Source organism: Podarcis liolepis (genome assembly GCF_965112155.1).
Source record: "Podarcis liolepis genome assembly, chromosome: 6".
Classification (NCBI taxonomy): domain Eukaryota; kingdom Metazoa; phylum Chordata; class Lepidosauria; order Squamata; family Lacertidae; genus Podarcis; species Podarcis liolepis.
The window spans coordinates 34298834-34321566 of record NC_139559.1 but is presented as its reverse complement, the minus strand read 5'-3'; the positions used below and the strand labels follow the sequence as shown (position 1 = coordinate 34321566).

The 22733-nt window shown below is 40.4% G+C and overlaps 3 protein-coding genes across 16 annotated transcripts in view; 2 read left to right on the top strand and 1 right to left on the bottom strand.

Moving 5' to 3' along the window:
• The window catches only part of SYCP1 (synaptonemal complex protein 1), a 45185-nt gene extending 37122 nt beyond the window's left edge, over nucleotides 1-8063 (top strand). For all 10 annotated transcript variants that reach the window (XM_083508551.1, XM_083508547.1, XM_083508552.1 and 7 more), the window contains exons 28-32: nucleotides 1649-1708; nucleotides 1897-2046; nucleotides 5589-5729; nucleotides 7090-7176; nucleotides 7260-8063. In XM_083508551.1, the coding sequence (XP_083364677.1) occupies nucleotides 1649-1708; nucleotides 1897-2046; nucleotides 5589-5729; nucleotides 7090-7176; nucleotides 7260-7403 (582 nt within the window). In that variant the 3' untranslated portion in view covers nucleotides 7404-8063. The remainder of the gene's footprint in view (nucleotides 1-1648; nucleotides 1709-1896; nucleotides 2047-5588; nucleotides 5730-7089; nucleotides 7177-7259) is intronic.
• Nucleotides 8031-14233, bottom strand: LOC310709242 (uncharacterized protein). Of its 2 annotated transcripts, none has more exons than XM_083508613.1 (5): nucleotides 14124-14233; nucleotides 13088-13221; nucleotides 10453-10951; nucleotides 9187-9351; nucleotides 8031-8384 (listed from the first exon to the last, which is right to left on the bottom strand). In XM_083508613.1, exons 3-5 carry the CDS (start codon nucleotides 10907-10909, stop codon nucleotides 8143-8145), a joined length of 864 nt encoding a protein of 287 aa, XP_083364739.1. In that variant the 5' UTR covers nucleotides 10910-10951; nucleotides 13088-13221; nucleotides 14124-14233; the 3' UTR covers nucleotides 8031-8142. The 2 variants fall into 2 exon arrangements, with proteins under 2 accessions (XP_083364739.1, XP_083364738.1); XM_083508612.1 differs by having other exon boundaries at nucleotides 13910-14232.
• On the top strand, nucleotides 10958-22346 carry TSHB (thyroid stimulating hormone subunit beta). 4 transcript variants are annotated; one of them, XM_083508637.1, is made up of 5 exons: nucleotides 10958-11824; nucleotides 12270-12415; nucleotides 15686-15833; nucleotides 20579-20747; nucleotides 22002-22346. In XM_083508637.1, exons 3-5 carry the CDS (start codon nucleotides 15799-15801, stop codon nucleotides 22242-22244), a joined length of 447 nt encoding a protein of 148 aa, XP_083364763.1. In that variant the 5' UTR covers nucleotides 10958-11824; nucleotides 12270-12415; nucleotides 15686-15798; the 3' UTR covers nucleotides 22245-22346. The 4 variants fall into 4 exon arrangements, with proteins under 4 accessions (XP_083364763.1, XP_083364764.1, XP_083364762.1 ...); XM_083508638.1 differs by lacking the exon at nucleotides 12270-12415; XM_083508636.1 differs by having other exon boundaries at nucleotides 10958-12415.
• The last annotated feature ends 387 nt before the right edge of the window (nucleotides 22347-22733 follow it).

The window sequence follows — 22733 nt, the reverse complement described above, 5'->3', positions numbered from 1 at the left end:
AGAAACAAAAACGAAGTACTTAGTTCATTAGTTTCCCGCAGATTTGCAGTGATACTTTTGTGCTAGGTAGCATATACTCAGTGAGGTCAGGGCAAGATTAAAATAAATATATTTTTGGGCCTTAAAAATTATTTGATCTAGCTTGACTATGGAGTTCTCATCTAGGTAATGCTTCACCAATGATAAAGGATAATTTTAATTGGCCACAGGATTCCCCTATACTAGAGGTATCTAGCCCATGTCTTTAGTCATTTTTGGACTATAATGTCCTTGAACCTTGACCATTAGCCATGCTGCCTGGGACTGGTGGGAGTTGGAGAACAACAACATTTGGAGGCTAGGATAGCCATCAGAAAGGGGCAATGGTGCAGACCTGGCCTCATGGTATTGGTAAATCACTGGGAGGGAGGGAGGAAGCGGCAATATGGCAGGGAGTTTGGTGCTATGAAATGTACTGGTGGAGCCAGTCCAGCTGTCCTGCTGGTGTGTTTGCTGAATGCCAAGCTCCCCACCACCTTGCCTATTCCTCTTTCCCTCCTGATAAACTGCAACAACACTGCTGCCAGGAGGCCAGGTCATGCAGTTGCTCCCCCCCCCCCACTCAACCTTTGCATTGGCTGCTCCTGTCAGGAGAGCAACAGGTTATTGTAGGGGCCATTAGCTTAAATCCATTTTGTCTGTCTTTTGAGGAATTGGAGTATTAGACCAGGGGCGCCGACTTATAAAAAATATTGGGGGGGCCCATACTGGGGTCCATACTGGCGGCAGGATGGCAGTGGTGCTTTTGCATGCAAGAACTGGCCTGCCCTCCCCAGGCTTCGCGCTGGGAGGCGGCCACCCCTCCTACCAACGTCACCTTAGCCGAACCCAGAAAAAAAGCCCCGCTCCGGCGGCGGGAACTCCCGTCCCCTCCATTCTCCCCTCACCCCGGTCCCTCGCCGGCGACGAATACGCCGTTCCTCGGCCCCGCGGCTCCATTCCTTTGTAAAGTCCCGCCGCTGGGGGTCTTCCTCTGACTGACCGACCTGCCCGCCCCTTCTCAGGAGCTCCCGGTCACTTTGGGAGGCGCGCGCCGGAGTCCCCTGCGCGGTTTTTGGCAAGGTGCCCAATAATTTTCTTAAATTATTGGGGGGGGGGCAGAGCCCCCCCAAACGAATTTTTGAGGGGGCTCAGGCCCCCTCAGGCCCCATGGAGTCGGCGCCTATGTATTAGACCTCAATAACAGTTTGAAACCACCATTCTATTTTCTACTATTCCACATGCAGTGAATCAGATTTCTGATCTTCTAAGATCATTCCCTACTAAATGGAAGATGACTCCCTATATTAAGATAGACAAATGTGTGAAATCTGAAATCCTACACTTTGGAACCTGTGTTTTGTTTTGTTTTTGCCTCATGGAATGTACATCAGCTTTGGTGGTGGGGTAAGCACATTCTTTCCACAGTGCACAAACCTAATCCACTTGGGGTGTAGGGGGTCCTTCATAGCTGATTTTAACTTTTAAAAAACAACTGTGGTAGAGCTGATAATGGTTTTCTGAGCTTCTCACTTAAATGCTCCCTTATCGTCTTGTGCTAATAAAAAAGTATATTTAAATAGAAAACTTCAAAAGTTTTTTTTAAGTTGCACTATTTCCCTCTGTCTAGGAAAAGCTAGCAAGAGAAGCAAATAAAGGTGACATTTCTAAAAAAGAAAAAAGGCATCAGGTGACCATTACTTCTGTTTTTCAAAATTATTATGCTTTGCTACAATATAGCATTCAACTTTTATTGCATAAGCTACCTGATACATGCATTGTGAAGTAGTAAAATTTTCCAGTAAAATTTGTTGGTATGGTAGTTGTGTTCTTCTCATACTTACTCCATATTTTTATGCTTTCTGTAATTAATTGTAGAAAACACAAACATCCTTCATGGAAACACCTAAAACCAATAGCCTAGATTCTCCATCTCTTCATTCCAAAAATAAAATGTCCCAAAAATTTACACCTGCTAATGTGAACAAGTTGGAATACAAAGAAAAGTCTTCTTGGACACCTGCCAGGGTTTGTTTCTTAATATATTACGTTTTAGTTTTATGTACTTGTTTGTTATCTACTTGTTTATCTATATTTGTTCAGGGTTTGATTTAAGATTCTCATTTCTAAATTTTGTATGAAAAAGTAGATTTTGTTTTTCTTTTAAAAAAATTACTATTTAGAAAGTAATATTTAGCTTAAAGTTTCTATTCTCCAAACTTCACTGCTTTTTTTTTAAAAAAGATATTTATTAGAGGTTTAGAAATTACAGAAAAAAGAAAAAAGGAAAACAACAAAAAATTCAACAAGACATACATTTCGATACATAAAAAAGGAAAATAAAAAACATAAAAACCAATACAACAATACAACAATACAACAATAAAAAACACACATCCAATACTCCATATCTTTATCTTTCATTTGCTTGTTTCCTCGACCTCCTCACACCTCCCTTTTTGTATTCTAGTTTAGTTAATTTTTCCAGCAAATTATTTTCATCTTTCTCAATTTTTGTTAAGTTATTTATCTTAACGGTCTAACATATTAATTCACTCAGCAAATCCTTGCTATCTTTCACTATGTTCTGTCTTTCAATTTACCTTAATTTATTTTAACCTTATCTTACCATAAAATACCTTAAAACTTAAAACTTAATATTTATTTATACATAACTCCTTATATCATTTCTACTAAAGCCAAATAGTTTCATTCTAACATTTTTCCTAATACTCATTAGTTTTACACTAATTCTCAAAATAATTTTTTTTTATTAAAAAAAAAACTTTCTTCCAATCTTCATCCAACGTCTCTTCTTCCTGGTCTCGGGTTATGTCAGTCCTTACTGTCCATTCCATCTAGTCCATCAACCTGGTGCTCTTGTGTCCGAGGCTCTTAAGTCTCTTCCATGCCCCTTCTGCAGATCTTCTTCTTGTTTATACCTGCATTTTACCTTGTCTTCTGTTGATCTTTTTCTTAGTTTCTTTCCTTTCTCATTGAGGAATAGGACTCGGGGAGACTCCGACCCAAAGATATCTCCATATCCCCTCAGCAGATCAGCCCATTCCCCACAGTCCCATTCCCCACACTCAGCACTGTAGTCCAAAAAGTATTTAAAAGCATGTTTCAAAGACCCTCCAAAATTAAAAGCCCCCACAACTTCAGACCCCCCTGGCCCACTCCAGATTCAATCTTCAAGAACAGCAGTTTATGCTCCTGCAGGGCCTCGGGTCTCTCCATTTGTGTTACTTGAGGGTCAACAGCGACCTCCTCCATTATCTTCTGCACTTGCACTTGCCCTGTCAAAACAAGTTCCTGAGTTGGTTCCTGGATGGCTTCTATATGGGTATTCGCCGTTTGTCCAAAGTTTTTGACTGCAACAGTCATCAAATCCATCTTCTCATGCTTCTGCTCCAACAAAGCGCTTGTCTTGCAAAAAGCAAGCACCAAAACTTCTTCTAAACACATTTTTATTCAAGGCCAGAGTCTAGTCTCACGATCCTAATCTTGCAGCTGTAAAATCCCCAGATCGACTCCAGCAACAATTTAACAAGCTCCCTCCAGAGGAGACAATTTCTATTTGTATCCATCTTTTGTAAACAGGTCCAACAAAAGAAAATTACTTTCATTTTTCATATATTTTGTGTCTTTTGATTGCAAAAGGCAACATTGGAATCAGTTTGTTTCTCTTTTTTTAACTATCTGTCAAAAAAAAACGTTCCATTCACAGTCAATGAACTTCCCCAATAATTTCTGTCTCTGGCACCCCGTTCCCAGGTTTGAGACGGTGGAAATTTATCTTTCTTTACTCTCTCTCCTGCAGGCTTGGTCAGTCAAAATTCCCCCCTTTTCTCCTGCTTCCAAAAGGGGTTTTGATGGTTATAACTGAAGGAAATTTAGTCCTTTATATGCGACTTTCCAGACTTTAGCTTGCAAATTTTTGCTTCAGTCTATTTACAAAAAGCGGAAGGCAGGCTTCCTGTTTAGACCTTCCCGCTTCGGTGCCAAATTAAAATGTTTCTTAATCCAATTTTCCGTTTTACTCACGGGTACTTGTTGAGAGTCCAATTGTCCACAGGAAAAAGACAGTGCTCTCCGGCAACGGCTGTGCGGCTTCACTCCGTGAAAGTAGCAGTCGATTCAAAACACCGCGCCGCTCACCCCACGTCGCTTCGGATCCCCGAAAAGGGGTTTCCCTGCGAGTAGGGGAGGCGCTCCTGGTGTCAGCCGAATCCCACGTTCCCAGGCTTCCTCCGCCTGGGATTTTTAAAGGGTCACCGCCTTCGCCGCGGCGGCAAGACCCAATTTTCACGGAGCGGGTTCCGCTGGCGCTAACCCGGAAGTCCCTCCAAACTTCACTGCTGCCCTGCCCCATCTGGTAAGTGGCAACAGTGTCACTGTCAGGAGGGCAGCGGCATGGCATTGCCCCACTGCACTGGCTGCTTGTAAATCCATGTCTTTGTTGTCTTGTGTTACCTTTATTTCCAGATTTCTGATTATTTTATTTTTTGTGTTGTCTATTTACCACTTTATGTAATTAATGAGTGATGCAATATTCCTTCACTTTATTGTGATTTGATGGCTCCTCTATCCTCAGCTAACCAGTAATGTAGCTTGTCACTTTTAAATGCTGTAAGTAAGCAATATAGATCAGAAGCTCCATCCACTGACATTAACTCGTTTAGGGTGTAGGTTTAATGTGTAGGTCTGTCATCTATCAAAGCTTCACTAAGCACCCAGATGGTAGAGTACTAGCGAAAATAGCCCCCATCATTTAATACTGATAAGATAGCTGGGTTGCAGAGTTACGTACTGGGGAAGATCACTTGCCACTCTTGTTGTTACTTCATAATTGCCTTCCACATATATGTCTTAAGGCAACATACACAGAGAGAGAAAGAACACTCATCATTGCAACCAGCCAATAGGCATCTGTAACCCATACACAGAAGCGGCTCACTCAGTGGTGCAGAGCTGCAATGCTACCTTGCCAGCAGCAGCACTGCCACTTACTCAGAGGGAATACAGTGCAGGCTTGAAAGCTAGCTTTGCATTTCCATCCACTAGGCAAGTTGCTTATACTTATGCAGCGCTAGCTGAGAAAAAAAGTTGGAATCCACTTCAACCACATGCATTTATTTCACAACAAATTTTTATTTTGGGAAAGCCTAAGAAAGTTTGTAGGGACCACTCCTTTACAATCTACATATATCTTTTTGGGATTAATATTTTCCTTTCTCATTAATCTAAATGTTTTTCACCTTAACCAATCAAGACCTACAAATTTCCTTACAAATCAAGTCTTCTGTGCACAAAAAAATTGTTACATATGTAGTTGAATCTCCATATTTTGGGGCTGCATTCATGGTTTCTTATATTGGGACAGGTCTCACATGCCCAGAAATTACAGGGCATAAGGAGCTGCCTGACAGTACTATCTGTACATAGCATAATTCTAAAGAAAAGGATCTGTGAACAAGGGCTTCTAGGTTTAAAAGAGTCTTTTTTTAAAAAAAGGTTAAAGTTAGCATCATGGATTTTTAAAAAAATATTTCTTTTATTCCATATAGACTTACACTGTGAAAACACCTCCAAAATCTAAATTACTAAGAGAAAGCACCAGCCTACTTTCAGAAGAAGTAACAAAGAAAAAAAGAAAAGTTCTTTTAGAACTGGATACTCAGTCAGATACCTCTGAGAACGACCTCCTGGTATTAGTTTGAAAATAAGAAATATATATGTGTGTGTGTGTGTGTGTGTGTGTAAAGAGGCATTTGAAGTGCTTTTTGTTATCACATGCCATTTCTTTTGCTTTACAACATAAAAATATGCCCCCCTCCTAGCCATATAAATGATTCCATGGATTATCTCCCCCCCCCAAAGTAACTGCTTTTCTCACCAGAACAGATTATTACTACTCCTTGATCAGATGCCCTTGGAACCTATGAAGTAACAACTAACCTAGCCAGATCATTTTCCCCTCAAGGTTCACATAGGTCTGAACAAAAAAAACCTTAGATAGAGGCATATATTATGTTTGGTAAATTTCTTTTGATACCCCCCCTTGGATTGAACCCCCCCCCCCACAGATGCTGGACTCCTATCATTACTGACTGTTGGCCATGCTGACTGGGTGTTATGAGAGCTGAAGTCCAACAACATCTGGAGGATTACATGTCCCTGATTTAGAGCTTTCCAAAGATCTTTCTAATTGTTATCGAAAATTCTTCCTAATTTGAAATGTCATAGAGTAATATAACTAACCAAATTATTTCTTGGTGTGTAATGAAAGTCATGTCTATCCAGTCTTCTGTAGTTTCCATTGCATACTTATATGAAACATAACACTGTTTTTAGATTGCATAATATTGTTATGTGTTCCCCAGTTCTCTGAACAGTGAGATGGTCTAGAAGCAGTACTATAGGGTTTCATTTCCTTAATGAAAGAGCTAGAGATTCTTGTAACAATTGTTTCTTTGTTTTCCCCCTATATACATACAAGAAGCAAGCAGTCTCCTAAAAGCAAACAGCATTGCCACTCAGCCTGTTTTAGTTCCCAGAAAACAGCTTATAAAGCCCCAGCCTTGTGGCTGCACTCCAGTTCTTAGCTATTCCCAGCTAAGCCCTCTCAGTGCTCTTCTCTTTGGGTGGTGTCCAGCTAAGTTTTAATCAGAGTAGACCAAATGAAATTAGTAAACATGGCTAAGTTAGGTCTACTTATTTCAATAGGTCTACTTTGACTGAAGCTCAGTTGAATACCACATTTTGTTTCCTTCTTGGTTCTGGACCAACATACATAGTGATAACATAAAGCATAAGGAGCTGCCTTACATCAGGTTAGACCCATAATCCATCTAGCACAGTACTATTGATATGTACCTAGCATAATGCTGCACACAAAGATCTGTGAACTAGGGTCTCTAGGTTTAAAAAGTCATAGGATGTTTTTCCTTATTCTTAAACTGGATGTGTGTAATGAGATAATTTTTCCATGTTGTATATTGAAAAAGGAAAAGAAAGACTCTAGATGTTACTATGCATTTATTTTAAAAAAAACAATTTCTTTTCAAGAGCATCGTTTCAGAGGAAGAAATGTTTAAAAAGCTGTATAAAGATTATCCACAAACTTCTTGCCTATGTGTCATGACACCAAAAAAGGTATCTTCACAATTTTACTAAAAGCCAAAATATATATCACAATTGCCGTGTTAATAAAATTAAGTTTTCATTTTTGTGTACAGGTTCACATGCCACCAACTTTGAAAACTCCTGGATCTTCTGTTAAGGTTGCAGCTTTAAGAAAGATGCGAGATGCTGGATGGACTGCAATCTCCAAAGTGGATAGAAAGAAAAAAATGAAAGAAGCTGGAAAACTTTTTGCATAAGTGAAACTTACTGTAATGTTGAACTAATTGTTTAGTTTATCATATTTGAATACTCTGCCTTCATTTCATTTTTGTTCCAGTAACTTTTTTTTTAGAAAATAGGGTGTCCTGAGTCTGTTAAAAGGGCAGGAAGTGTTGGAATAATTTAAATATTATAAGCTTCCCCAAGAACTTATGTTCTGATCTATCTCCTGTAGGTACAGGTGCATGTGTGGAAAAGAATCAATGTAGGGCTCAGTAGACTCCTCTTTCTTCCCATCCCTCCCTTGCTGGATCTAGAGTACTTTTGCACAGGGCCATCAGGAGAAAAGGTTAGCTGGATGCATACATGGTAGGCTTGATCAGGGTTGTAAGTAATGACCAATGCATAGCATTCTGTGATCAGCTAAGGACCAGCAGGGGACAGAAGAAGGAAATAGTGCTCCACTAAGTCCTCTGCCAATCCTCTCCTGCATGCTCATTTGCATGTATAGGTTAACATAAACAGATTAGAAATGTAAGGTTAGTGAAAGAATGAATCAAAAAAGGCTCATGTTATTTATTTAAGCACAATATTACCAATGAAATTGAAAGTCATTCGTTGTCACTGAGTAGCAGATAACTGTATTCCACTGCTGGAAGTGTTCCTTGTTTTCAAATAAATATACTTTATTAATTTTATTTTCTTATTTTTATTGAGCTGGATAGAAGTTCAAATATTTATTGAAGCCACTTTAAAAGAGTTCCTGTGCTCCAACAATTATATGCCTCCTGGTGGTATTTGAAATGTTCCCTCATAAGTTGAAGAAAAGTCCACTTCTTTTTCACCAGGCAAAAACTCCAGTCTGTATTGTCCAGGTTGAGCACTAAATGGTAACTGAATCTCATCAATCTGAAGCTCATCATCGTCATACACTGTCATGTTGGAATTAGAAATTCTTGGTGCATCATATAAGCCTCCTGATATTACAAGTGTGTCATCTGGAGTAGCATATCTGTCCACTGTAAACAGTTTTTAAAAAATAAATATTACTGGGAAATGATGAATCCAAAAAGCTAAAGACTTAAAATCTTCCTTGTGCAATGATACAATTTAAGTAGTATTCATAGAAAATTGCCAGTATCCAGTTCAGATGTACAACATACCCAGTGAGGATAGAAATATGTTTGCATGGGTTCAAAGCAGCACATGTGAATGTTCTAGTTCCTTCTTTCAGAGGCAGCCCCTTACACTGGTCAAAAGGGTCATTTGCCTTTTGCAGTAGCACCTCAAGAGGCTCAGGGGGCTTTGATAAGAGCATAAATAAGTTTTTTTGCATGTGTGCTCCCAGTACTCTGTGCCCTTGGCTATAAACATTATTCCTTTACATATTTTAAAAAAAACCACCAGAAATATTTTTTAAAGCTAAACATTGATACTCAAAAACTCTCTCATACATTTCTGTCTCCTTTTCTCTCATGCATGCATTTAGGCTGTATCCTTTCCCTACAGGAAACTGTCACATTGTCTGGTAAACCCAATGTTTCCTGCTGCTGAAACTCCACTTCCATTTCAGACTATACACTCCACACAGCAAACAGCTAATTTTACCACTAGACTGAGAAACAGCAGTAGTACCTCTTGGAGCTGTTTTAAATTGTTACCATTTGCTGTGCCATTCCATTATTTAGCATGTAGTGGTTGGTAAGTGACTAAGGGAAGACAGCTACTATGAATGAAAATAAAAAGCTGAGTATTGCCCCTTCCCATAATTACTCACTAGTCTTGTACATGATATTGGTATTTGATTTAAAATATACTAACCTGTTTCAAAAGAGGCGTCATAGAGTGGATGATGGGAAAATTGGTCTCTTCGTTTTCGATATTTATTGAAAATATATATAATGAATCCGAGAATTGTCAGTGCGAGAACAATGGCAAAAAATATGGTTAGGATGGTATCTGAATTGCTTAAACCAGCTCCTTCTGCTGCAATGAAATAATACAGAAAGCCTACTTAGTTTGAAAAAGCTCAGTAAAACTTAGACCTACCTGCCCGTGGACTGTCTCGCCAGAGTCGTGCATGCTCTAGTTATCTCCTGCTTGGACTACTGCAATGTGCTCTTCGTGGGGCTACCTTTGAAGAGATCTGTATTGGTTCCCAGTACATTTCTGAGCACAATTAAATGTGCTGGTTCTGACCTTTAAAGCCCTAAATGGCCTCGGTCCTGTATACCTGAAGGAGCGTCTCCACCCCCCATCATTCAGCTCAGACACTGAGATTCAGCACTGAGGGCCTTCTGGCGGTTCCCTCATTGTGAGAAGAGGTTACAGGGAACCAGACAGAGGGCCTTCTAGGTAGTGGCGCCCACCCTCTGGAACGCCCTACCGTCAGATGTCAAGGAAATAAGCAACTACAGTATCCTATTTTTAAAAGACACCTGAAGGCAGCCCTGTTTATGGAAGTTTTTAATATTTAATACTGTATTGTTTTTAATACTCGATTGGGAGCTGCCCAGAGTGGCTGGGGAAACTCAGCCAGATGGGCGGGATATAAATAAATTATTATTGTTGTTATTATTATTATTATTATTATTATTATTATTATTATTATTATTAGTTTGAAATAGCTTAGTGTGCTGCTGACTGCAAATCAGTGTGGATGTTTATTCAGACATTTGTCCAATCAATGATAATGGGACTTCTAGATAAGTATATTTAGGGTCTTGGGGGTCACTACTAAAATAGTCTAGTTATTGCTACAGATGCTTTCATCATGTGTCGTTTTCAATATCAAACAATTTAAGAGTGACTCTTCTAATGTGCATACAAAGTAAGGTAAACATTGTTCCAATATGTCCTTGTAGTCTGATGGGATACCTTTTCCTAAGAACAAACATGCTATTTGGAAGCAATAGGGGAAAAGCTAGGTGTGGGAAGGGTGATTTGGAGCAGATAAACAGGAAGCACTCCTCCGCCTGCCATTTCTCTACTCTTAACATAGCTTTTCACTATAAAACAACATCACAGCATCAGGTCTCAGTTTACATGTGTTTGCCTGTAACTTTATATTTTGTCCATCAGACCTACCTGGAAACTGAATTGCTGAAACTGAAAGGTAACCCTTGCTGGTGATAGGTGGTGCAGTACTAGAAGGCTGGACTGTCGGTTTTAATGTGGTAGCTGAAGTTGTGACATTGAAATCTTCAACTGTGGCTTGATGTGTAGAATTAGTAGAGAATGACTCTGTTGGAAATGTCATCTCAGTTTTGGCTTCAGCAGTCATAGCTGATGTTTCTGTATGAGGAGAATGGGTGCTTTGTAGAAGCGTAGGAAAGTTGGTAATATTCACTGTTGTTGTGAATGTACTCAAGCTGGCACTTCCATTCTGCAATATAGTGATGTTGCCTGCTTCTGTACTGGAAACGGTCAGCCTTTCAGTCCTGGATGTAGTATTCATTGCTGGGATGTAGTTTGTAGTCTGAAGTGAAACTGCCTTCAGTATGATGGAGACTACAAGGCAAACATATGTTATTTTGTCCATCATAGCTTTCTGTTTTTTCCTCGTCAATTATGTTAGCTTTTTCTCCTGTGGAAACATATTTAAAACAACAATAACAGAGTTATGAGTATAAATTAAAATTGCATCTGTTAGGTTCTCTGCAAAAGCACTTAGAGGTGTAAAAGAGCAGAAGGCATTAAACTCTATCTTCTCAATTAATAGGTCTTTCATATAAGCCATACACCTCTCTGGTCTGAGAGAGACACTGAGAGAGACAAGTAGGATTAGAAACACACATCCCCTGTAATTACCAATTGATTCTGCCCCTTGAGAGGTAAGAGACAAACACGGATGCTCTGAGTAGAGCCAGCAGAAGCCTTTACAACTAAACCAAGTATTTCAATGCTTCATTGTCAATTCTGTGGCTTATTGAAGGCATGTACCTCAGCAGAAATACATAAATGGAGCCTTATCATGTCACAACTGTGATAGCATGTTTTCCTTGGACTCGGGTTAACTTTGATATATGCTAGATTCAGCCCTGAGCAATTAATTTACTGAGTCTTAGATTCCTATCAGTAACACGTGAAAGGTAGTGTCAGACCTCACAGGGCAAATAGGATCAAGATGATTGATGCAGTTTGTAATCATGAGCTGTGAATGTGGAACAATAATAATTGGCCTTTGGCATACTGAAAATTTGTAACCTTTGCCTCCGTTGGGGCTTATCAACACTGTACTCTGCTAGGGTATGAATACCCTGTGTTAATGTGAAGGGCTTAACAGTTTTCATAGCACTACCAGAACCAGATATTCAAAAGAACTATGCTGGTAAGTTATAAGATAAGATAACATTCTTTATTTTGGTCCAAAGACCCACAGAAGAATTTTCAAAAGCAAAATAAAACAGAAATACAGGGAAAGGATTCCAAGGCGGCCAATATGTTTTATCCAGAGCATGTAAGTTTCTATTTCTTATTACTTCTAAGAGGAATTTAGCCATGGTCAGGGTAGTATTGTTTGACATATCTCCAAGGAGGTACTTAAAGGTAGAAGGTTTCAGATTTTCCAGTTAAGTTTACCAATAAGGGTTTAATTAATTGATCTCTGGCTTGTTTGAACTGCTTACATTGTAGTAGGATATTCTTCATAGAGTCAAAACCCTGAGAACATAAGGAGAGCCTATTCTGATAGGGTATGCCAGACAGTCTGCCGTTTAGTACTTCTGATGGAAATACATTTAGTCTGGCTTTGGTGAATAATCAACAATAGAGACAGACAGATTCATGAAATATGATGGTAACTGAAAATCATGGCCATAGTGGATTCCATGTGCAAATAATATTTGCTTAACAGGTTGTTAAGTTGTAGTTGACCTTTATCTTTGAATCTACTGCTGAATCAGGAGACAAGGAAACATCTTATTCTCCATCTCCTGCTTGCTGGAAAGAACAGGACTTGAATTATGAATCTAAAGATAGATTCCAGCCCAAGACATTTCAGCACCTGAGGTGGACCCAAAAATGGCTCCTCCCCACCAGGAAAGAAAAGGTGAGGAAAGATATACATTAGGAACAGGAGCGGGGGCAGGGGGAGAGATCAACATTGGGACCCGCTGCTTCAGTGGATCCTGCTACCTGAGGCACAAGCCAAGTCAAAGGCTGGAATAGGGAGGGACAACAGAAGGCATGTCTGCCTACTCCTCCAGTTCATCAGCATAATTCAAGTTTAGAAGGCAATTCCAAGCTCGCAACCTGGCAAACTGACAAGAAACTGCAGCAAGTAGATTTTTTATTTACATTATTAACGTGCTTGTCTACACTTTCTCTTGTCCCATGCCTAGAAAGCTCGGGCCCAAGGGGTTTTCCACTTCTCCTGTGCTTTCTAGGCACGGGTCTGAGTGGTTTTCTGTTTGTCCCACAGCTTTTTCTAGGAAAACTTGCTCTCTACTGCTGAATCACAAATCCATGGAAAACCCAATTGACATTTGCTCTGATTCAGCAGTACGGAGTGGGTTTTCCTGCGGGAAAGTGGTGAGACAAGCAGAAGTGTAGACAAACCCATACTTATGTAACTCCTGCTTCTCAGACAGGCCCAGAATCCCTCCAAAGGACTCTTCTTCAGCTTGAGATCTGTGATTCATCCAAAGCAATACACTCCCCTAACACACACACACACACACACACACACACACACACACAATCCAAATCTCTTGAAACTCACCAAAGATGATGATGGCAGCAACGGCCCGAGTAACAGATACTTAGCCTTAGCGTGTTTCTGTTTGTTTAATTACTTGGGATATGTTCACTGCAGGGCTGGGCAAAGCCCATAGAGATCTCTATGGTAACGGAAAACTATAAAAGAATTCTAAGGTTAGTCATGTAGAACAATTATTGGCTGGGCTGGCCTGGCCTGTCATTTGAATATAGCTGAGTAACTTAACAAGAAATGATATGTATGTACCATAGGATTGTGTTTCAGCACAACATGAAATGACAGGTGTATCAACAAAACAGTTTCTACAACTATCCCCATGAAATGTTCTTTCCCAATTCTTAAAAGGAAGACTTTAACAAACAGTTTCCTTCTCAAGAGTAAGAAGAGTATTAAAGCCACTGTGCTTTTGATCATAGCCCTACTTATTTTTCAGAAACAAGAGAGAGAGAGAGAAACTCAAGTCACATGATAGTTGCATCATAGAGACATTCCAAATCAGAACAAAGTTGGATACATGATCTGCATAGAAAGAGGGCTACAAACAAGAGGGTGAAAAGAATTCAGTGCAAATAACTAGCACATGGGTGGCTAATGGGTGGCACTCCAGAGCCTGTTGAACTGCAATTCCCCTCAGTCCCAGCCAGTAGTGAGAGATGATGTGAGTTGTACTCCAACCACACCTGGAGAGCCACCCATTAACAGAGGCTGTTTTAGGGGACACAAACACCCTTCCAGAATTTCTCACCAGTTTGTTTTCTGATGAGTACAGAAATAGTTTAGGAAAGATGTAGTAATTAACCAACAATGTTCTGTAGTCTGGTTTACCTTGGGCTGCAGAGATATGACAAGAACATTCTAGATGTCCCTTCCCAGATTTGCCACAGCAGAAACAGAAGACTAATTCATGAGGAAACAGAAGCAAAGTCTTGAAAAATGAATCTTGTTTGACAAACCAAGCTGCTCTTGTGTTTGCTGGTTATTTTCCTCAGACTAGAAACTAAGCCAATCTTTCACATATGAAAAAAAGTAACAACCATACTTATAGTTCTGAAGTCACTGCCACAAGTCCAATGCCGCACCATTAATATTTTCTAGTACTCATCCTTCAGAAACCAGCCACATCTGCTCCAAGATTCTGGGAACAATACCTTACATATAAGCAGGAAGTAAATGTACTCAAATTGTTAACCAATTAGGCCTGCGAAAACAGTTTAATGATTCATACTGCAAGTGAATGATTAACCTGTGACTAGTGCTGGCAAGGATTAAATCAATCCATCTTTTTCATACAAAAGGTCACAGAAAAACAATAACTCAGTCTCAAACCCAAAAGCAAAACACGGATAACAGCAGTCCAGTTTAGGACACCTCACTTACCATGTGTTGATTTTCTAATCCAGTCTAAGACATGCTTGAGTTTTGGCTCTGCATTGGATGCATTCAGATGCTAATGGCAAGAGTGTACTTTTCCAGGTGTGGATACTGGTCCATGGTGATAATGGAAATGAATGCTCCTACATCAGCATACCACATATGGAAGTGTCAATCTAGAATCAAAACCTACCAACATCTGGCAAATCCCTGTTCTAGTTCAGGAACAAATTCTCCCTAATTGGACATTAAAAATATTGTGTATAATCTGTATGCTCACTTCAGAAGCACAAACTGCTGTTACTTCCTCGCTGCCCATTTTTCCTCCCCAGCCCATGCTATGCTTATTCTGATGCATTCCTAGAATCTTAGAATTGTAGAGTTGGGAGCAACCCTGAGGATCATCTAGTTCAGGCATGTCCAACCAGTCTATTGTGGGGCGTCCCTGGTTGATCCTGGTCGATCGTGTGATCCTAGCAAAAAATAAAGAAATCACTCCCAGCTTTTTAAAGTGGGAGTAGATTGCAGTCTCTTGGGAGTCGGACATGCCTGTCTAGTCCAACCCCCTGAAATGCAGGAATAGTTATTTAGATTTATTTTATTCTACTTATTTAGATTTAGTTTATAATTTTATAATAAAAAGCACAATAACCGAAGAACACAATTTGTACTTTGAAACTTATAAATGAAGGTGTAAGCCATTGCAGCTTCTAGACTTTGAAAACAGGAGACAACATTTATCTGTTCCTACTTGGGCAATATAATGTGGCAGCTAATGCTGGGGATGGGGGTGATTGCAATTATTGACGAGGGATCATTATGAATGCACATTAAGGACACTTGAAGGGACCCTAGATTCAATTTTGTGACAACTTAGGGACTATCCAGATTTTTTTAAAAAAACTGTACACTCCTGATGATTGGTGCTCAAGGTGGTGTCTGGCTGCTTCTATGCAATCCCAATTTCAATAGCGTTTGTGCCTGCAAAAGTTTCAGGGCAAGACATACTGTTTCATTTCCCATTGTGACTTCCTTCTGAAATCCTAACTTTTCATCCCACAAATCTTCCAGGCTTTGATTTGTTTCATTGTCCCTCCGTTGTGTGCTGTAGCAGAATAATTAGGTCTGCATCCCTTAACCATCTTTTCAGAATACTGGCACATTTTTACAACAAATATGACATCATGCTCTTGCCTGCTTTTAAATAGTCATCTTTTGCATTTTCTGTAGCGTCGCTTATCATTGAGGCACATCCAGTGCCCCGATATTTGGGTTCCTGGGATTACTCATCTGACGGCAACACGGCAGCGGTATCTTCTGTTTCATGAAAGTGCGACTCGTTGATGTCAATGAGAAGGATGTTTTGCTTAGGAGAAAGGTTAGAGATGAATGATTAATACTTAAACTGGCTGTCATTGGATGGAGATCCTAGAGTTTAAGTGGCACATGGACAAGTCATGTAACCAGCTGGGAAGCAAGTGTGCCTTAGATAAAACAGAAATGGAGCTGGAATACCACGGTATAGTAGATTCTGAAGAGGTCTCTTAATGAGGGGAATTGTGGAAAGATCTGGTACATGACAAAGGACTGTATTCAGAAAAAGGCATAATTACAACCTAGTGCAAGGGACTTGGAGTGAGGATTTGTCTCCTAGATGAAACCTCAGAATCTTCAGCTGAGGAGCTGTGAAGCTGGTCTGGCATTTAAGACACGTAAATACTTTATTTATTCTAACATAAATAATAAATAATAATAATTTTTTTATATTAAAATATTTACAACCCACCTCTCATGAAGGCCTACACAAACCCTGCCAGCCGTTTCACAAATTTCATTAGACCAAGTATGCATTTGCTCAAGCATAGGATAGGCACATTTCAAGCATCAACCTCACCCCATGATGATATCTGTTTTCTCTTTAGCTAAACACATCTGATAGATGCCCAAGAGGAGATTCCACACCCCAGTTCACACCCCTTCCCTACCTAGGCAAAGCAATAATGGTCCAAAACATCTACCTCTGAAGTTTGCCTGCTTACAAGCCCTGCCTTGTACTGTTACACATCCTCTCCCCATTGGTCAGACTCCCTCATCCACTCCCTTTCCACCCAAGATATAAACAAAGGCTCTTAAAAATAAATAAATGAGATTTTGTCTTCATGGGAACAACTTAAAGAGCTATGCATATTCCTGGCATGTTAAGTCGACCTTGATCTGATGTAGGGCAAACTAGACACTGAGTATGCCTAGAGCCAATGTAGTGTAGTGGTTAGAGTGTTGGACTAGGGTCTGGGAGATCAGGGTTCAAATCCCTACCCGGCCAAGAAGTTCACTGTGGGTCTATTGGGCCAGCCACTATCTCTCAGTCTAACTTGCCTCAAAGGTTGTTGTGAGAATTGAGGGGGGCAGAGAGAGAGAAAATCTTGGAGAAAAAGGTGATGTTGCTGTGCTACAACTCCCATCATCTTTGACTACCGGCCATGCTAACTGAAGCCGATAGGAGTTGGAGTCCAACGACTTTTAGAAGGTTCATCTACTGGCTTTAAAAGTACATTTTACCTACTTCTAAGTATTGTTTCTTTTTCTGTTCCATACTAGTCACTTCTTTCTTCCTTTCTTGGAATAAATTTTGCTGAAGGGTGCAATAAAAATGTTTTAAATAAATAAAATAATGTCCCACCAGTGTTTCAAAGCTGAACAAAAGAAGAAATAGAACCCGCTCATGTAAACCCATTGTTCACCCATGGTGATGATTGCTGCACTCAATCCATTGCACCATTATCTTGCTAAAATTAATAGGACCATTGTACTGATGCTGTACTTACATTTAGATGTGGCAGTGTTCCAAAGATATCATATGTGAAGACTCTCCTGGGTTCTCAGACAGAGCACCTGACAGTCATTCTCTGAATGTACCCCTGCTTACTTCCTCACTCTTGCACAATTTATTTCCTGCAGAAATCCAGGCTCCACCCATCTGCTGAGGGCCCCATTTCTGAATTAGGGCCACCTGGGAAAGATTATTTAACAATGAGATAATAACAAACTCATGTCCATGTGGCTTTGGGCAGCAGGAAACAACGGAGCATGCCCTTCTTTATTGCCAATATTATATAGACATTTGAACTAGGTTTATCCAACCCATCATATATAAGTTTCCTGGGCATTCGGAACAACACAACATCTCCCTATTACTACAGGATGAGACCCCAGAAGTTACATATTCAGTCGCCAGGTTTTGCGCTGCCATGATAGATATTCGACAAAGAATGGTCTATGCTACAATTCAATCCTAAACTGAAGGCCCATATTGTTAGATCTGCACTTCTGAACCCTACCCCATATAGCTGTGCTAACCGATCTTTTATTTTTTCTTATAATTTTTTACTCACCCATTATCTATGCTTAATTAAGTATTCTATGTATATGTTTGGTTCTTGCTCTTATTTATTTAATAATTATTCGCTTAGATTCATACTGTTATGCTATTTATTTAGATGTTTTGCTTATGCCGGTCTATGACCATAATAAAATACTTGACTCATCATAACATATGTTTGAGAGATTTATTATAGAAAGTCAAATTAATTAGTGTTGCTTTTAGACACTTAAGCCCCTTTTGCCATGATGTAGATCTATTTTTAGAGACCTTGAGAAGAGAGGAGAAAAAATAATGTCCCACGGACTGAATAATGAAAATGACTTCGCGTGATCCACACTTACCATTTCTAGGCACAGTCCTGAACTACAGGGATGCATTCAGCTGAGGCCACATACATGCTATACCTTAAAAAAAAGGTAAAGGATCCCTGGACGGTTGAGTCAAAGGCGACTATTGGGGTTGCGGCGCTCATCTAGCCTTCAGACCAAGGGACCCGGTGTTTGTCCACAGACAGCTTTCTGGGTCATGTGGCCAGCAGAAGAACACCGTGCCAGAAAACAGAGCACATGGAAACAATTGGCAGGAGCTGGGATAAAGCAACAGGATCTCACTGCTGACCTTCTAACTGGCAAGCCGAGAGGCTCAGTGGTTTACACCACAGCGCCACCCATGTCCTATGTCCCATGTCCCCACTTATACCTATTCCTTTAAGGCACATTCAAAGCACATTCTTTCTCTCAAATAATTCTGGCCACTGTAGTTTGTTAAGGGTTGCTGAGAATTTCACATATAGACCTCTCTGTTCTTCCATCACCATTCAAATCTATCCTAAGACCCCCTGTTCTGCAAACTGGGTTTGTTTCTCTTCCATGGCAGTTCTTTCCCAGCAATTACCAATGTCAACAAAGGCTTTCCTAAATCCATATATATGTATTTTCATGTTGTGGTAAGTGAAGAATGAATATTAAATTAATTAGCTGTGCCATCCAGCTGCTAGGCGGAGATGTTATAGTTCTCCATATCTCAATTACATTTCCTGAATGGACAAGTATGAATCTTCAGTAGATATTACAGAGATTAGAAGTAGCAATTAATGCAATTACATAAACAGGTAGATCAGCCAGGAATTAACCAGAGGAGTATAAAATGCACTCAGAGTTTGTGCTGGGTTTATTGCGCCTGAAGCAGAATCAATGAAGCATCTGGTTCTTGTGTGAAGGAAAGAGCCGGTTGACGGTCTTTCCAGTTTGGCATCACTTCACGGCTGATAGGTGGGTGTCTGGCCAGTGTTCCAGGTTTTGCCTCTATGTAAGTATGTGGGGAATTCAGGAATGACTGCATATTTGTAGATGTTGGCAACTTGTGCCCTACTGTCAGGGTGCCTCCAGAATCCACACTGCCACTATTTTGCAGGAGGGATTTAAGTGTATATCATAAATTTAGACGTGTGCAATTAAATTGCTTGCTCACCCTACTACAACAAATCTACCTTTTTAAAGACAGGCTGCTTGCAGTAAGGAAAGTCACAGGAAATGTACTGAAAAGCATGGAATGAATTAATGAGTTGCAGGAAGATGTATGGACACTGCACAAGCAAATCAGGATGGATGATCATTAAAGACCAGACATGGGCTTGTATCCATAATAGCACTAAGTAAATGTCTGCACAATGCAAGGATTTCTGCTTGCACAATAGAATTCACCTTTCTCCTCCCTTGTGCCCCGCTAAATCTGTTCTAGCGGTTCTCCCAACTCTCCAAAGCAGATTTGGTGAGGCTGCAGAGTGTGCACGCAGGGAGAAAACAGGGGGAAATCCTGTAGTGCAAGGATAACTACTTGTGCGACAGGAAAATGGATACTGCCCAGTGTATAACCTCTATGTAAGCTTTCTGCAAGCAAATTAGAATGAATGTTCAATGAACAGGTCATCTGGAGGAGCCCTCAGAAAAAGGACTTTTCCTAGGGAGGATTCTGTGGCATCAGCCAGAGGCTTGCCATTCTGTCATTGCTTTGTTCGTTCAACCTGACACTCTTAGCAGAAGGAGCTCTATTTTCCCAAGCGATACTATAATACTAGCTTATGGCTTGCAAATCCTGAGCATTATGTTTGACCTCTTTTTACAGTATCATTAACTTTGGTTTTACTGGGGCTGTTCTTAGTTTGCACAGAGGTTTTAGACTGAGGCAACCATGTACTGAATGTTATGTGTTTCTCTGCCTAAAGAAAGGGAGGCTCAAAAAATTACCATTGCTTCTTTATTCCAACATTTAAGAATGCTTGCTACTGTATGATTGGCAGAACATAATCATTATTGTCCAAGTTATATGTGCATGCACCCTGAAGCTCAAGGGTACTTTTTAAGCATTGCTGATCCTTAGATATGCAAGTGCATGGGAATGACAGGAGGAAGAGAAGGGCAAGGTAGCCTTGATGCAGAGATTCTTTGTGTCAGGACAATTGTCTTTCTTCAAGATACTCGTCTTTGCAGATGTACATATTATAGTTTAACTAGGAATTTCCCACTTGGACCTGCCCTCCCTCAATCTAGCTAGGGCACAACTAGCTTACTAGTTATTCTTTATGTTTATGTACACAGATAACCTATGTACCTGATTGCATAGAAAAAAGATCAGAGAGTTTGGCAATGGAGACTGGGAAAGTCCCTTATATTCTGTTAATAAGCTACTCCTGACATCACAATGTCTAAAGTGACTTTGCCTTGCTTTGTTTTTGCATGCAGCATGAATCCTGCCCCTTTCACCTCTCTCTTCCTAGTCTTTGCCCTGACTTTGGGGCAGAGCATGTCCCTTTGTGTCCCCGTTGAGTACATCATCCACGTGGAGAAGAGAGAATGTGCCTTCTGCCTGGCCATCAACACCACCATCTGTGAAGGATATTGCATGACACGGGTACGTTCTTACAACACACCATTGAGTCCCTTCTTGGTTGGTTAGGAAAAAAAAGTGTTTTAATAAGTAGCTTAGGCCTTAGGAGTAAATAGGAAAGGATTATTAGACAACAGAGAAGACGAATGAGGTGATATAATGGTTTGAGACATTATACTAAATGTGGAGGTGAAATGGGAGACACTGGAGTAGTTGAGGCTTTGAATCAATGGACTTTTCAGAGACATGGAAGTGATCAAGGACAGTTATCTGTCGCAAACTATCATCTTGCTTCTACTATGACATTTTCTTAATTTTTGAGGAAATGATTTTCCTTGAGCACATTCAAGAATTATTTTTTGCTTTTTTAATTCTCATGAAATTTGGGTTAGCCGTGTGGGTTATAGGGCACTAAAGGAAGTGGAGAATGTGACTTCACCCCACCAGCACACAGCAGGCCCTCACCCATTACGTGATGCTGGCTTAGGGTTGGTGTTGTAGTAGCTCTTCCTCATGGTCTTCAGTAATGGAGTGCCAGGAGTGTGGGTAGAGAGAGGTGGAATCAATATGACACTCATAAATAGCAACCAAAACAAAAGAACAGCGATGAAGGGCTGTAGGTGAGAAGAATGTGGCCGGGGGAGGGGGAATTGCAATTACGATGATGACCATCAATAACTGATGGGTGGGAACTAAGAGCAGTATGTATTGGCAACAAATTGGATCTGAAAAATCAAAGGTCATGGCGAAAGATTGCACTCAAAAGGGTACCTGAGCAACAGGTTGAAACGCAGGATTAGCAAAGTTCCACCAGTTTAATTAAGGTAAATGTTGAAAGAATGAGCACATGTTCAGAAAGCAAATGGCCACTAGAAAAGTGGAGGGCCAATTCAGAAAGTGAAAAAACCAAAATACAGAATTTCAGATTAACTATTAAAGTAATGGGACAAACCAAAAGAAGAGGGCCAAGAGGTCACAACCAATCTGTGCATATTTAGGAATTTGATCCTGCTCAGCAACCCTTCCCCAAATAATCATACCAAGGAACTGCACAAGGAACTGAGCTCGTACCACAAATTCAACATTATGGTGGGACTGTGCCTATGTCATAGCTTGAAAACCCATCCCAAGGATGAAATGGCCTTTCTTGCTTCAGCAGCAGTTACAAAAATGTGACCGTTGGGGAGGTGTGAGATGGAGAGATTTCTATCTGAGCACAACATAAATTATGCGGGTAGGATTAAGCAAAAAGCAATAACCACTGGCATTCTCTTACAGGACAGCAATGGTAAGAAGCTGCTGCCCCAGAGCGCCCTGTCCCAGGAAGTGTGCACATACAAGGACATGGTGTACAAGACTGTGATGATCCCTGGCTGTCAACACCATGTCGTCTCCTACTATTCCTATCCTGTGGCCGTGAGCTGCAAGTGTGGGAAATGCAACACTGACTACAGCGACTGTGTGCATGAGGCAAGCAGCACTGATTATTGCACTATACCTCAGAAGCTACATAACCTATAAGGTCCCTTCTTTCTCTCTCTTGCACACAAAGACACACTATCCCTCCTGTCACATGGCAGGTTTTGGGCATCCAAGAATAAATAGAATGGTTAGCATATCCAACACTTGTTATGTAAAATTATTTAGACATTTTTTTTTAAAAAAACCAATCAGCTGCTGTTTTCCATTTTATCTAGGACTCACAGATACAAAAATAATTTTCAGCAGTGTTACAAAGGCGCCTCTGACCGTGTGGTCATACAGACACAAGGAATCCACATTTCTTTGTTGGATTCATTCTCCTTCCTGAGGAAAAGCAAAACAAGCCAGCCCCTTCCATTCATGCTTTGACAGAGGAGGGAAGTTGTATTTTTGGCCAGAATTGCTACGCTGTTCTCAGCACTGACAGCTACACCAATATTTCATTAGCTCCTGTGATTTGCTTGCCAGTCTTTGCCATTGCTGTGTCAAGTATTAATAACCATGGAGATCAAGACCGCTCTGGCACTC

What these genes read in the sequence shown, in the direction of transcription:
- LOC310709242 (XM_083508613.1), bottom strand. Translation starts at nt 10,909, where the DNA reads ATGATGGACAAAATAACATATGTTTGCCTTGTAGTCTCCATCATACTG. An exon ending in TTCAGCAATTCAGTTTCCAG is followed by an intron (nt 9,352 to 10,452) that starts GTAGGTCTGATG and finishes ATTTCATTGCAG; the next exon opens with CAGAAGGAGCTGGTTTAAGC. An exon ending in TGACGCCTCTTTTGAAACAG is followed by an intron (nt 8,385 to 9,186) that starts GTTAGTATATTT and finishes AACTGTTTACAG; the next exon opens with TGGACAGATATGCTACTCCA.
- TSHB (XM_083508638.1), top strand. Translation starts at nt 15,799, where the DNA reads ATGTCAATGAGAAGGATGTTTTGCTTAGGAGAAAG. An exon ending in ATGTTTTGCTTAGGAGAAAG is followed by an intron (nt 15,834 to 20,578) that starts GTTAGAGATGAA and finishes TTTTGCATGCAG; the next exon opens with CATGAATCCTGCCCCTTTCA. An exon ending in AAGGATATTGCATGACACGG is followed by an intron (nt 20,748 to 22,001) that starts GTACGTTCTTAC and finishes ATTCTCTTACAG; the next exon opens with GACAGCAATGGTAAGAAGCT.